Source organism: Acipenser ruthenus, chromosome 19 (assembly GCF_902713425.1).
Source record: "Acipenser ruthenus chromosome 19, fAciRut3.2 maternal haplotype, whole genome shotgun sequence".
Taxonomy (NCBI): domain Eukaryota; kingdom Metazoa; phylum Chordata; class Actinopteri; order Acipenseriformes; family Acipenseridae; genus Acipenser; species Acipenser ruthenus.
Genome location: NC_081207.1, coordinates 1,859,151 through 1,872,628, shown reverse-complemented (window position 1 = coordinate 1,872,628; position 13,478 = coordinate 1,859,151). Strand labels below are relative to the sequence as shown.

The 13,478-nt window shown below is 39.8% G+C and overlaps 1 protein-coding gene across 3 annotated transcripts in view; it reads left to right on the top strand.

Moving 5' to 3' along the window:
- LOC117424152 (ankyrin repeat and fibronectin type-III domain-containing protein 1) overlaps positions 1–13,478 on the top strand; it is a 127,301-nt gene that overhangs the window by 18,425 nt on the left and 95,398 nt on the right. For all 3 annotated transcript variants that reach the window (XM_058992307.1, XM_058992306.1, XM_058992305.1), the window contains exon 4: positions 1,201–1,334. In XM_058992307.1, coding sequence (XP_058848290.1) covers positions 1,201–1,334 — 134 coding nt within the window. The remainder of the gene's footprint in view (positions 1–1,200; positions 1,335–13,478) is intronic.

The following is a 13,478-nucleotide window of genomic DNA, read 5'->3' as shown; positions in this document are numbered from 1 at the left end:
GTGAGAGCTGCACAGTGCGGGCTGTTTGTGAGGATTGTAAACGGCACATGACGCATGCTTTAAAGTGCACCTGCAGCTCCAACTGCTGCAAACTCTGTGTGACTAGTAATCTGGGAGGATAATGCTTTGTATTAAGTGGTTTAATTTCAGGTGAGTTTATTTCAATTGCTGTTTTCCAAACCTGCTTTTCCATTGCAGCTATACGGCTAATGCACGGAGAAGGATTTTTCTCCATACTGTGTTTTATGTATCCAATTATTATTTTATATTATTGTGTATATAAATTATGTCACATTAAAAATAAATTGCAACAGACTTCGAAATTGCAATACAGACAAAATATATTGTGATGATAAAGAACAAAGAAAACATTTTTGTCTTTAAACATTTTTTTTAACGTACAGTGGCTTTTCAAATATTGCACAATATAAAGTAGTCAGCATAACTAAAATCAAAAGCACCGAACAGTTAAAACAAACATCTACAAAATTATTGCAAAAAATAATAAATAATAGTAATATCAACTTACAGCAGAGTGAAAGTGCTTAATTCAGTTCCCTGCAGTTTGGACCAGTCATTTTTAATTTCATTTTTACATCATCTGAGAATGTATTGTTTTTGCACAGACACTGCTAAACCCCTGTTTTTAAACCTACCAGATGGGATTTTAATGAGAAAACCAAGACGACTTTTTGGAATCATGTTGTACATGAGATATTTTACTGCTGAATTATGCAGTTCATGTTGCTCTTTGCTCTCTGTGGATAGACATTGTATATATTATTAATAAAGTATGCTGAATAAGGTGGATGTATTTCAAATAAAAAATATTATTCCCCCGATCCCCGCTCATGCATGATGTACAAATCTTGATGCACTGTGTACTGTCTAGAAGAATTCGTAAATACTTGTGAGCTTCCACCTAATTGCAATGTTATTATGCATAGTTACATAGGACTTTATATTACGGAGCATACATAAGCGTGTAATGGCACGGTAATACCTACAGTTTGTGGTTTGCATGGTAACTGCTCGTGTGTAATTACGTTAAAGGCAATGTTGCTGGCATGTAATTACATCAGTTGACAGAATGTTCCCAAGGCTACTGCCATGTAATTACACAGCAGTAAAAGAAAGGTGCATGTGTAATTACCATGTTATTGCAATGTACTTACGTGACTTTTTTTTTTTTTTTTGTAGGCCTGTGGAAAGAAAAGTGTCGGTGTTGGGGAAGTCCCGGACCCTCCCTCTGCTCCCCTTCCCAGAGGGCTCGACCAGGAGGAAGCGAAGACGCCTGCCCACCTCCCCCGGGGGACTCCTGTGTAACAGACCAGGTACGAGGCGTGGGCTCACCTACACGTCTTACCCAATTATAAAATACAAACATAATCCATAACGGACCATTGAAAGCTCTAGAGTTCAGTCCTACTAGTTTCTAAATAAATGCAGATATATAGTTGCTGAGTTGGGGTCCTGTCCTATAGCATATTAGAAATCTACTAGGATTAGGGTCTGGGTTCAGGTTAGGAGTAGGGTTAGGCTGAGGGCACCTGCACATCTATATGTGTCTAAATGGTTTAAGCTCATCCAATTCTTTTTAATTCTCAGTTTTGCAAAAGCATGTTCATGTCAGTGAATTGGATTCTGTGTTGAGTATTGCTACACTTGGGTTTGTGTCTGGCAGGAGAAAAAGAGCTGCCCACGTCCTTCCTTTGCTCCTGTTACACCGAGGCTTTTGAAGAGGTTTAATTCACGCCTGTAATGCCACACGGCTGGTTTCTATTTAAAAATCCCCATTCCACTGTTTTGTAATTAATGACATTTAAATCAACACAACTATAATGGGAAATAACTGTTTGAGGACACAATTGTAGGGTTCAGGTCATGATATCCTACTGAAATTGTCAGCTTGCTTTAGAGGATAATGGGAAATTAAAAATCGCCATAGCAACTGAAGAACTGACTACAGAGAAAATGTTTTGCTCAGTTGATTCCCCCCTCTGATTTATTTGAAGGTAATTCTGCAGTTTTTGTTTTTCTACAGTTGCGTGGAATCTATTTATTTGTCTGTGTGGGTTATACAGTTTCAATAGGCTGTCTTTTGTTGCAGCAGTCAAAGATCTTTTTTTATCTTGTGTTTTGTGCTTGTCTGTGACAGTAAATGTGTTGATTGCTCACTGCAGCAAAACGTGCACACTGTGCATCTGGTGCTCTTTATATAATGTGTATATAAGAGAGAGAGAGAGGTGTTCTTCTGCATTATGAGTACATACATTAACAGCAGGATTTGTTGATGCACTGGGAGGTTATCATTGTCAGCGAGCGTGTGCAGTTCCACATACTCCCATACTTTTGAATTGTGATCAGGGTAGGATGATCTAAATTAAGGGTGCTGTTCTATTAGAGTCGCAGTATGTGGCAGGTTGAGGCGTTTGCTCGAATTATTATTGTTAGTCGTAGTATTTCATACTATTCGTTATTTTTTAAATGCATTTATTCATATTATAATTTTGGTATTGTGATTTTTTTAAAAAAATGTTTTTGTAATGCAGTTATTAGAAGAAGAAAAAAAGGGCGTGCTGTAGAATCTGTCGTACGCCGAGTGGAATGTTCTTCTGAAAATGATGAGATGGATGCTGACAGCACCCAGTGTTGAATTTGCCAAGCAGTGTCACCGCAATTTCATGGCTGAATTAATACTGCCCTTAAATAACAAATCAAATAAATAAATCCCTTGTCTGGAAATGCGCTTTGAAGGATGACGTGCAATAAACGCGTGTGTCCCCCGTCACATTTTTAATTTGAGTGGAAGGGGGATGGATTGGCCAAGGCGAACATAACCCAAACATGTATGCAGTGCAGAGCAGCGACATGTGCACCTTGCCAGGTAAATATCAATCAGTGCTCGGCTGGGCTGTGAAGGAGACCTTTGATCCAGGCTTGGCTTTCCTAAAGATGGATTGCCTATCTTAACGTTGATTGCTTCCCCTAGGATTCAACTTTATTACAACGTGCAACACATAACTGGCTGCTTTGTGCACCGTGTATGGTTATTACATTAGGACATCATTTTGAAGCCAGTGCAGAGTCACAGGCACATTTCACAAAAGGAATAAAGCCACTGTAACGTTATATTACAAGCCAGGAGTAACTTGGTCGCAGGAGTGGGCAGGTCTGTCGAGTGGTTTCATGCTAGTTTCGTAAAGTTCCATCCATTCTGATAATGTGCTAGATTTTCGATATGAAAAGAAGAGATTTATTTATATAGATTTATTTATTGAGCAGGATGCTCTCCACTGCTACTCCAGGCAGGCCAGCGTCTGGTGTCCCAGCGCATTTCTGTGAACCACAATGCCAGGTGGAGAGCATTGCTATTCACAAGTCTTACAGAAGAGGAGTATTCCGTGTTTGCAGTGATTTCTGACAGGATTGGAACACAGTGATACGGCAAGCGATCTCTTCTGCTGTCTCTATTAAAGTGAGCGGATTAGCGGAACAGGCGTGTTTTAATTAAACCAGCATCCCGAGGAGACCTGACATGATGATTTTTATCTGTCTCTCCGCTGTATGAGTAAACAAGGGGAGGCATTGTTTAATCCCAAGAATACCCTGACAGAGTCACGCAGCGAGAAGCGTCAATCTAATGATTGGAAAGGCCAGTGCCCTGGATTGAGGCTTTTTCGTATTGCAATGTAATGACAATAATAACGATACATCTTTGCACTTTTCATGGAGCGCTTATCAGGCACTGGAGCATGTCGAACTGCAAGTGTGGTGGGACAGGGTGAAGTGGCACAGAGCAAGCAAATGGAAAAGCAATCGGACCTCATGCATGTGTGTGGGGGGGGGGGGATAATACCAATGACAGAGGTGCAATGAACCACCACTTTCCCCAATCTAAAATCGTACAGGTAATAATAGCAATAATTCGTGCATTGAGCAGACCTCATTGTAGTCGAATGACATGGCGGTCAATAATCAATTCATTGCTGTATCTCGAACCATGTTCCTTCAACGATTGGCTGAGACTGCCAGAACTCAATTCATCCCAGTTCCAGAGGTAATGACAACAGTTCTTGCTGTTCTGATGATTTGAGAAGCAATGAGATGTAGGTTCTGTGGATAAAAAAGGTAGATACCCAGTATTCATTTATTGGTTTGCATAATCTTAGGATATAGCCAGTATTCCCATTTGTTTGTCTACTGCAGCGAAAAACAAAATAAGCAGGCAGTATAATATAGTACACTTCTTTTATAAGAATGCATCATTGTTCTCCAGTTGCTACGTAAAGTTCATAAAAACAAATCAATATTTATCAAATTGCACTGTCTGCTGCCGAAACAGACTTGCTCTCCAGTCCTATCATTTGACGTTCGTAATTGAAAAACCAAAAGAAAACAGAACTGTTTGATATGATCGAGGTGTCACAGCAGTCTGGCTCTCTGCTAAGCATGTAATTCTCTACAGTGAATAAAATTGCCTCTCAAGGGAATGACTTGTGTGGATTCCCCTTCATTTCATTCCCAGTCTGCCAATATTAATCCTGTTTTCCGCCAGCATAATGCAACGCAGCAGAACTGGCTCCTCTGGCTTTTGATGTAATGGAAACTGTTTGAAAACCTATGAACCCAGAATAATGGTTAAGGATTCTTGCAAACTGAAAACTCAAAGGGTTAAGTGCCTGGCCGTGTGCTTGCGCCCTGATGCTATAGTAACGTCTACATTTTCATTCTCACTGTAAAGACATTTTAACATGACACCAATAGAAATGTTTCTCTGTAAGGCTGGGGGTCTATTTAAATGATCTAAACGGTATCCTAAATAGTGTAAATCAGATTTTTTTTCCCAAACTTTTTTTGACTGTATTTTTGTTGTCTGTGGCGATGCTTTAATGGGTCAATAAATCAGCTTTGTGGGAAAACCTGAACTGGATTAATACAGTTAGAGCCTCAACTATCATTAGAAATGACCCTCTAAACCTCCCTGTCGTCTTTTATTGTATTTATTATATATGCGAATAAGGAGGTTAATAAATCACGGCAATGGGGAAGGGGGGGCCTAAAACCATTTTCATTGCTGTACGGGTTATTTGCAAAAAATAAATAAAAAAGGTTGTTCCTCTCATCAAAAAGAACATCACACTTTTACACAGCCAGCGTAGCGTGAAATTGAGTGCATCTCTCAACAGAGCATCGCCTGAAGGAGCAGAATCTGACATCCATCTGGAAAGGTGTAATTTGGTTAATGTTTCCTTCGGCAAGAGTGTAAATAAATCCAAAATGATTTGACTGTTGGAGAAGGAGTCGTCTGCTTAACCTTTTTGTGAATAAAAAAAGGTCTCTAGTCTATTACAAAATGTCTTTTTCATTACAAATGACATTAGCAAAATAGATTTCAAAGCAGGAGCCTTGAACAAAAGTGTCATTGTTTTTCAAATGAGAATAGAAAATACAGAATACATGGGTTCCTTTCTTTTCTGTAAGGTTACCAGGTGGGACTAGCTAGTGGCCGGGTTGTGATCCCTAATACTGTGGGCTCTCAAACCACATGTCTGGTGTTCTTCCACAAAACCAATAAGAGGTTTCCCTGGAAATTCTCAAGTCTTTGCTGCTTTAGCAAAATGAACCCTCCTTGTAGATTGCTCACGCACCCCTTCCCTACACAGCCTTGTCCTTGATATATTCAGTAAAGATTGTTAACGTTTGATTACCTTGGTGATATCAAACAGAACATCAGCATTGCAGCTCTTGTCAGAGGTCTTTTAAAACACAAAAAAAAAGATGCAGACAGAGTACATCTGCCAACAGCTCAATCTTTGCATGAAGGGGCAACAGAACGTTAGGTGGTTATAGAAGAGATGTTTCCTTTTACCCCTGGACTGTTCCGACAGAGGGCACAGTCCATAAGCCAGGACTGAAACGGGCTCCTTTGTCTCTCCAAGCACATGCTTACCCCACCCCAAACATCAACCCTGTCCCTGCATTCATAACACATTCCTTTTATTGGTCTCTTATTAGCTTTTAAATGGAATGAACAACATTTTATTTCTTTTGCATCTGTAAAATAATCCTACTAATAAAATATTTAATTCTATTTAATGTTTTGGTCATTATTGGTCTTGAAAATAAGCTCAATTTCAGCATTGTGTGGTAAACGTGCTAGTGCTGATCATTTCCTCTCTCGTTCTCTTCTGCTTTAAAAGGTCACCACACATTTTGTTTCAGGTTTCACAACCTTTCTGAAAGCCTGGCTTCTTACCCACTCAAAAAGCCTTGATAAACACTTCTTTGCCCATCGATAAAAGGACAGACAATTTCTATAAATACATGCTGGAACATTACTCAAAGCCCAGCAGGAGCGCAAAGGTCAATGCAGCTGAAACAGGCAACTCGACACTACCAGGATTCGAATCAGAAAGCTCCTGATTGCATGACTCGCCCTGCACAGCACGCAGTAGTCCAGGTACCTATACTGGATGAGCCAATGGGGATCCATCCATCAGCCCTGTTGTTTTCAGTGGGTAGAACACAACATGCCAATGTTTTATTGATCCGCACAGAGAGATTGCGATTAGCATCCCCAGTTTACAGTGGGAGGAGTAATATTATCCTTGAGGACCACACTGCATTTAAAATCAAATGAAATTAGTTCCTGATATAATTTGTTATTTCCAACATTTACTACCGTATGACTATATTGTGGAGGCTGGAAGAAGCAGCAGATTATGCAGTTAAAATTAGATTTATGCAAATCTGGGTTTTCAGTAGATACATTAGGTGATTTAACTAGATACACGGTAGGACTTGGTTAACTTTTTGTTTTATTGATGTATAGCTCAAAGGCATTTCTTTGGCTTGATAATGCTGCTGCTTTTTTTTAATGGGATTTAATTAAATGTAAGCGTTTTCTTTTTTTTTTTGCCCGCTGTAAAAGATGGATACTGCATTTCTGGGAATTAAACACAATTAATATTGCATTCATAATTCCCAGGGGTCCTGTATAGTTGGCTATGATGACATATGATTTGTTGATTAAAATGAAGTTCTGCTAGTATTGTAGAAGCAGCTGTGTATTAGGTAATGCATCATGCTTTGTGAATGAAGGTATACTGTAGGCATGTCATCGTTGTTTGTCTTCATTAATAAACCAGTACAGGCATTTTTCATTCTCAACAGCAGCTATCATGACTAAAGAGTTTAATTTGTCATGTCACATAATGCTGTATATACAGTAATCTGTTGCCTATCAGAGCAAGGGCGGATATCTAAAAAGTCGGATGAATGAATCCTGTTTTAAATACCGTTATACACAGCTGTAACAATTACTATATTCACACATTGTTTTGAGATTTATCTTTTATTAGGGAGCTCCCCTAAATCCCTTGTTAAGAAAGACACACGGTATTAATGCTTGTGACAGGGTAGCCATCTGCCGTGTGGGTGCGTGCATTCGCTGCTGAGTGACAGGCAGGAGATCGAGACGGAGGTTGAAGTTGATACGCCCCGCAGGGGAACAGGATTTATTTACATATCAACACACCGAACAGCTCACGTGACACTACCAGCAATGGTAGCATACAGAGCACATACAACACAGTGCACTGCAATATATTCTACAATCTCTGAACTAATCTTCTCTGTTCAATACTAAACAAATGTTGCTGAAAAGCTTCATCATGGCGGATAAACGGTTAGGGCAGATATTTGACGGGAGGATACACAACGGATTACTGTATATAGATGTCTAAATAACTCCATTCTTAGTGTCCTTATGTTCGTGTGTGCCATCTAAAATGTATTATATGTTGATTGTCTATGTGTTTATGTATCACAAACAGAGACATTTAAAGAGGCATTGATAAAAAACATCCTTCATTTGCTCATACAAATTGCAGCGCCTTTGAATTACCGTTCATGATTAAAAGCAATAAACAATTTCCTGTTTAGCACATATTGTGTGTGTCGTGTACTGCTGGATGTGACTCATTTACATGAGGGAAAAGCCCAGCTTGATCTAAAAAAAAAAGGCTAAAAACTTCTGCCACTTTTCTCCATTGATACGCTTCAGTCGCTGGCATGAATGAATTCTCTTTCATCAATCATGGCAGGTTCTGCGATGCAGAGCTTCGCAATGAGGCTGCTCTGTTATACTGTCAATGCCTGTGTCTTGTTAGGCCTCTTGCTGTGACCATAACAACGTGCTACAGCGGTTGTCATAGAAACAGTCCTTTTTTCCTCATTACGATTAGCCCTGTTTTGTTTTATTCTTTCGATTTCCTGTTTTTAATGAAATTAGGCTTGCAGTTAAGTGCACTTGTAGAGCGTAAAATCATTTTGCGCTGTCTGAAACAGATGACATTATTTTCTCTTGGCATATATCATAAGAGCCCCATTGTAAGAGACATTACCTTGTAAATGGGCTTTAAAGTTCCTGTGTTGCATGGCACTGGCAGATGTTGCACGCTGGCGCAGTTTTTTATAAGCCCGCGGGATGAATGCACAGCAATCGTTACCAATAAATGTATGCAGACAGCAGAACACAAAAGACAGGACATGAGGATCTGCCTTGTAAAATGTTAACCACTCAACTGGGCGCTGGGGGTTTAAATGGAATGCTGCCTGTTACTGTACGAATTGGAGTTTTTTCAAGCTTCCATTGTACCATTTTGTAAACTTTGCTGAAGCCAATGCAGACAAAGTTGTTATCCGAGAGCACCTGTATGATAGGACTCCCAGTGTAGTGGTACTATAGTCCATGGTGTAGTGATGGATCCCTGTGTATCGCCCACATCATCCTGTCTTTGGAGATGTCTTGTTGTCTGTTAGGAATCATTAGATCGGTGTTAACCCTGTAACCTGCAAAGTTTTTTGTTTGAAGAAAAGCTCCTGTAAACTAGTTTGCAAGATTGTGCATTGCATGTTTTTGATAGGCATTTCAAGTTGGACAGCAGTCAGTGTGCCTGGAAAAGCTGTGTCTGTATAGCTTCGATATGCAAACTGATCAGACCTCATGGGCAGTCTAAAATGAGCATGGGGAGCCAGTGTATTAGCAGCTGCAGCAAGAGCAAAGCTGCTTTTTCAGATTTCTTTGTGAGCACTACTCACAAACAGCCTTTTCTTTCCAGAGCCCGGGGATGTTTAGATGTTCTCAGGGGATGGAGAAAAGAAACGCTTAAACATTTTGCAAACTAAACTGGCTTCTGAATTTTTGCGAATCTCCCAAGGAAAGAAAAACAAAAAACAAAAATCTACTTTTTATTTGTTTGTCAGAATAAATCTCCATAAATTGCTGACCCCCGTGCTTTTGGAGCATAAAATGAGGAATCCATTTGCGACAAATGTCAAGCTTACAGTAAAAACAAAAATGAAACGTGCTTCCAAAGTCATTAAAATGGCAAATTCCCTGGATGGTGCCAGTAAATGTAATTTAAAGTACTAATGAGTGCAGTTATCCCAGAAAGCAAATGAGTTCTGTGATCAGGAAAGACGTGTGATTATCTGCTTTGTGATGGTAATGTGTCAGTAGTAACAATTGCAGCCAGTTCTACAGCATTCAGCAATAAAACCGGAAAGCGGCAGCATTTTATTAGACTACAGGGATGTAAATAAGACTCCTGTTGCACAGCAGTTTCACCCATTCCAGGTTTTACTATGAGCTTGATTAGCCACACAAGCTCAGGTGTGTCTTATTAAACTCATAGTAAAACCAGGAGTAGATTAAACTGCTACACGATGGAAGTCTTATTTCCAACCCTGGCCTAAATATGAAAATGTCCTCCCGCTTTCCCATCTGACCAAACAAATACCTTGCAGACTCATTTTGTAACTTCCCTTTTGGTCAGCCAGTGTATATATTCATATATAGTATTTGCACGCACAGACAGACTGTATTTCCTGTTCCGTGCACTCCTATGACCTCACTTTTTCATCTTTTGTTTGCAATTAGTTAATTGCCGACGGTGGGTTCCTATCATGCAGCTTTAATGAGCCTGTGTTTTGAGGCTGCGTTGCCGTGGCGCTGTCGTGGGTACAGGCTCCTCGCTGTGCTTCTGAAGAACACGATCTGAGGAGGCCCGGTCCAGATGACAGCTGAGAGCAGGGTTGAGAGGCTGGCACAATGGAAGGACTGTAACCTTATGCTTTCCCTTCTTTTCAGGAAAGAATAGAGCAGCCCAGCAGGCAAGCAGGCAGTGCAGCACTGTGTACGACATTGCCCAACATACAGTACAAACCCATGGCCCTTCATTAGTTCACCGTTTTCAATATTTCATGATTTCTTGATTTGCAAGTCAGATTGTAAAGAGGGAGCACTGTGTTTTCTCATTATTATTTAATCTCATTATATGCATTGTAGGTTCTTCTATTTTATACTGTACTTTTTTTATGTATGAAGCTTTTACTAATCTTGTCTTCTACCAGTTATCTGTGGCTCTTTTCTTTGTCCTTTTTGATTTGTCTTATACCAGCACAACCTGTTAATCAACACCCCTGAAGTTTCCCCTTTTGCATTTTATTCCAGATATCCTTTTCCGAGAATAAGATCTGCTTTACTGTTTCACTGTTTATGGCGGCAGTTCCTTGGTAACTGGCAATGCTAATTGTACCCATGGTACTCGGCAGTGCAGAGACAGTGTGGGGCAGCATTCAGCACTCAGCACATTCAGAACTCCTGGCTACAGCTCCTTACTGTCCAGACTACACTGAAGGATCGCGAGACAAATCAGGGAAAGAACATTTTAAACCACAGTCTAAAATTAGCGGGTTAGATTGCTGCATTCGACTGAAACAAAGTATTGAAAACAAGTGAGGGATGGCATGCTGTCTACTACTTTTGTGTAATGAAATATTAATAACTTTCGTATTACCGGCTGATTTAAAGCATTTGAAATTATATTTGATTCATATGAAATACTATATTCAGGATGGCTCTTTCAGAATATGTGTGTGTCTGTGTATGTGTGTGTATGAATATGTGTGTGTATATATATATATATATATATATATATATATATATATATATATACACACACACACACACACACACACACAGTGTAGAGAGAGATTTGTTGATATGCTGGGGGGTTCTTGACATTAAGATATAGTGAGGAAGAATCGGGATCCAACAGGATACTCCTGAATATCATCAAATCAACTATAAAATATTTAGACATGCAACGTGTTCATTGGCCAGAGCAATGGAATTGAATCTGAGGTTCAGGCGTGTGGAGAGGTGTCAGACACTCGGAGCTGATCACTGGTGTTGGGTTGCATTAAGAAACTCTTTAATTTGACCCTGTTCTCCTCCAGTATGTTAAAGAAAAATCTCCTGTGTGGATATGATGAAAAATGAAGTGCCCGTAAATCCATCCCACTCTCCCAGGCCTCTCCCAGGTCACAGAGGTGAAAGGGCATTGCTTGAATAAAAGCCGTGCAGCTTGTGACCATGTCTGACAAGATATGCATTTGCTGTGGAAGATGAAAAAAAATAATAATTTGGATAAAGTTATGGATGAAGATTCTTGTGTGTGTGTGTGCATATACACATGCATGTGAAATTGATAGGGCATAACATTTCTTTGCAAACCACAGCCATATGGTTTGTGTGTGCGTGTTTAAGCATGACTAATGCCAGGGTTATGAAGCGAGACCCTTGACTTGAGTGGGTATTCGGTTATCCTGCCTCAGTCATCCTGATGAAGACCTAATACAGAGGCTGGAAATATTAGAAACACCTGGCATAGCAGTGTCATTCGGGTGCAGGGCTATGGGGACATATGCAAGAAGCAAATGCATGATAGCCTACTATGAGGATGACATTTTTCACCCTACAAAGCAATGGAAGAAAATGTATTATGTGTTCAAAACAACTTTTTTTGCTATTTTCAGTATTTCATGCATGGAAGGGTTAATTCCTGGGAAGGTACCTCCTGGCTCATTTAGGCAGTCTGAACCGTTTTGTTTAATTGAACTTGATGATAAACAAAGAAGGAAACGTCTGTAGATATTAACCAGTGTATTAATGTGGAAGGAGAAAAGAACTTAAAAGATGCCTTCAAAACCAATATATATATATATATATATATATATATATATATATATATATATATATATATATATATAGTGACACAGCAAGAGCTCTGCGTGTAAATAAAGTCTGGGTGATGTTTGTGTTTTGTCCCTGCCAAAAACATGTGAGAATGTGGGTGTTCTCAAACGAGATCATTGGTGTCAACTGGGAACAGACACAGACTATAAAAGAGAGCTTCCAGCTCCATTAGATGAGAGATCACCAGGGAGCTGGTTTATGAAGGGAAGTGCTGCTTAAACAAAGAAAGGTGTTGTGTGAAGTGTTTGTAAAACTAATCCTGCTCAGTACGAGAGGAACCACAGGTTCAGATATTTGGTGTATATGCTTGACTGAGGAGCCAATGGTGCGAAGCTACCATCTGTGGGATTATGACTGAACGCCTCCAAGTCAGAATCCCCCCTAAACGTAACGATACCCTAGCGCCATGGCTCCGTGGTTGGCCTGGAATAGCCGGCCCTTCTGGGGGTTTTGTGTGGAGTGCCGTTCGTGACTGGTTCAGAGAGCGGACAGATGAGCTTCCGCCTCTCTCCTTTTACGCACTGCATGTTCGTGTTGAACCTGGTGCTAAATCATATGTAACTTAGCCTCTCCGTACTTGGCTCATTTGCCCTTTAAAACATAGAGCCAGACATAAGAATTGCACAATTAAGCACTTTCGTGCACTTTTATTACAAAATTAACAAAACAAAACAAAAGCCTAGCTCAAACGTAGAGCCTAACTTCACTTTAAACTGTCCCTAACTATCAGACTGGACGACTAAAACGTTTACCAGTGACAAACACTTCACACAATACGTACGTACGTTCGTTTGTTTGTTTGTTTGTTTGTTTGTTTGTTTGTTTGTTTGTTTGTTTGTTTGTTTGTTTGTTTGAACAGCACTTCCCTTCATAAACCAGCTCCCTGGTGATCTCTCATCTAATGGAGCTGGAAGCTCTCTTTTATAGACTGTGTCTGTTCCCAGTTGACACCAATGATCTCGTTTGGGAGCAGCCACATTCTCACATGTTGTTGGCAGGGACAGGAATTAACCCTGTCCCTGCCAACCACCACGAAAACACCAAACACCACCCAGACTTTATTTGGATGCTGCTTGTTAAACAGGCTCAACTGTACATATTTGCATATACATAAGTTGCATATAGATATACAATGAAGAGTCAATCATCCTAACCAATTGGGACTGATACTAGTTATAATCGATTTGTATGGATAATCGAACAGGTATTAATAACAATGACTGTACCTTTAATAATGTATACAGTTAACATACACAAGTACTTAGTATACAAGTACCTACTGATGATGATATATAACTAGTAACCTATTCACATTAAGCATACAAAATTACAAACTTTAACACCTACAGTTAAGGTAATGAAATACTGTAAT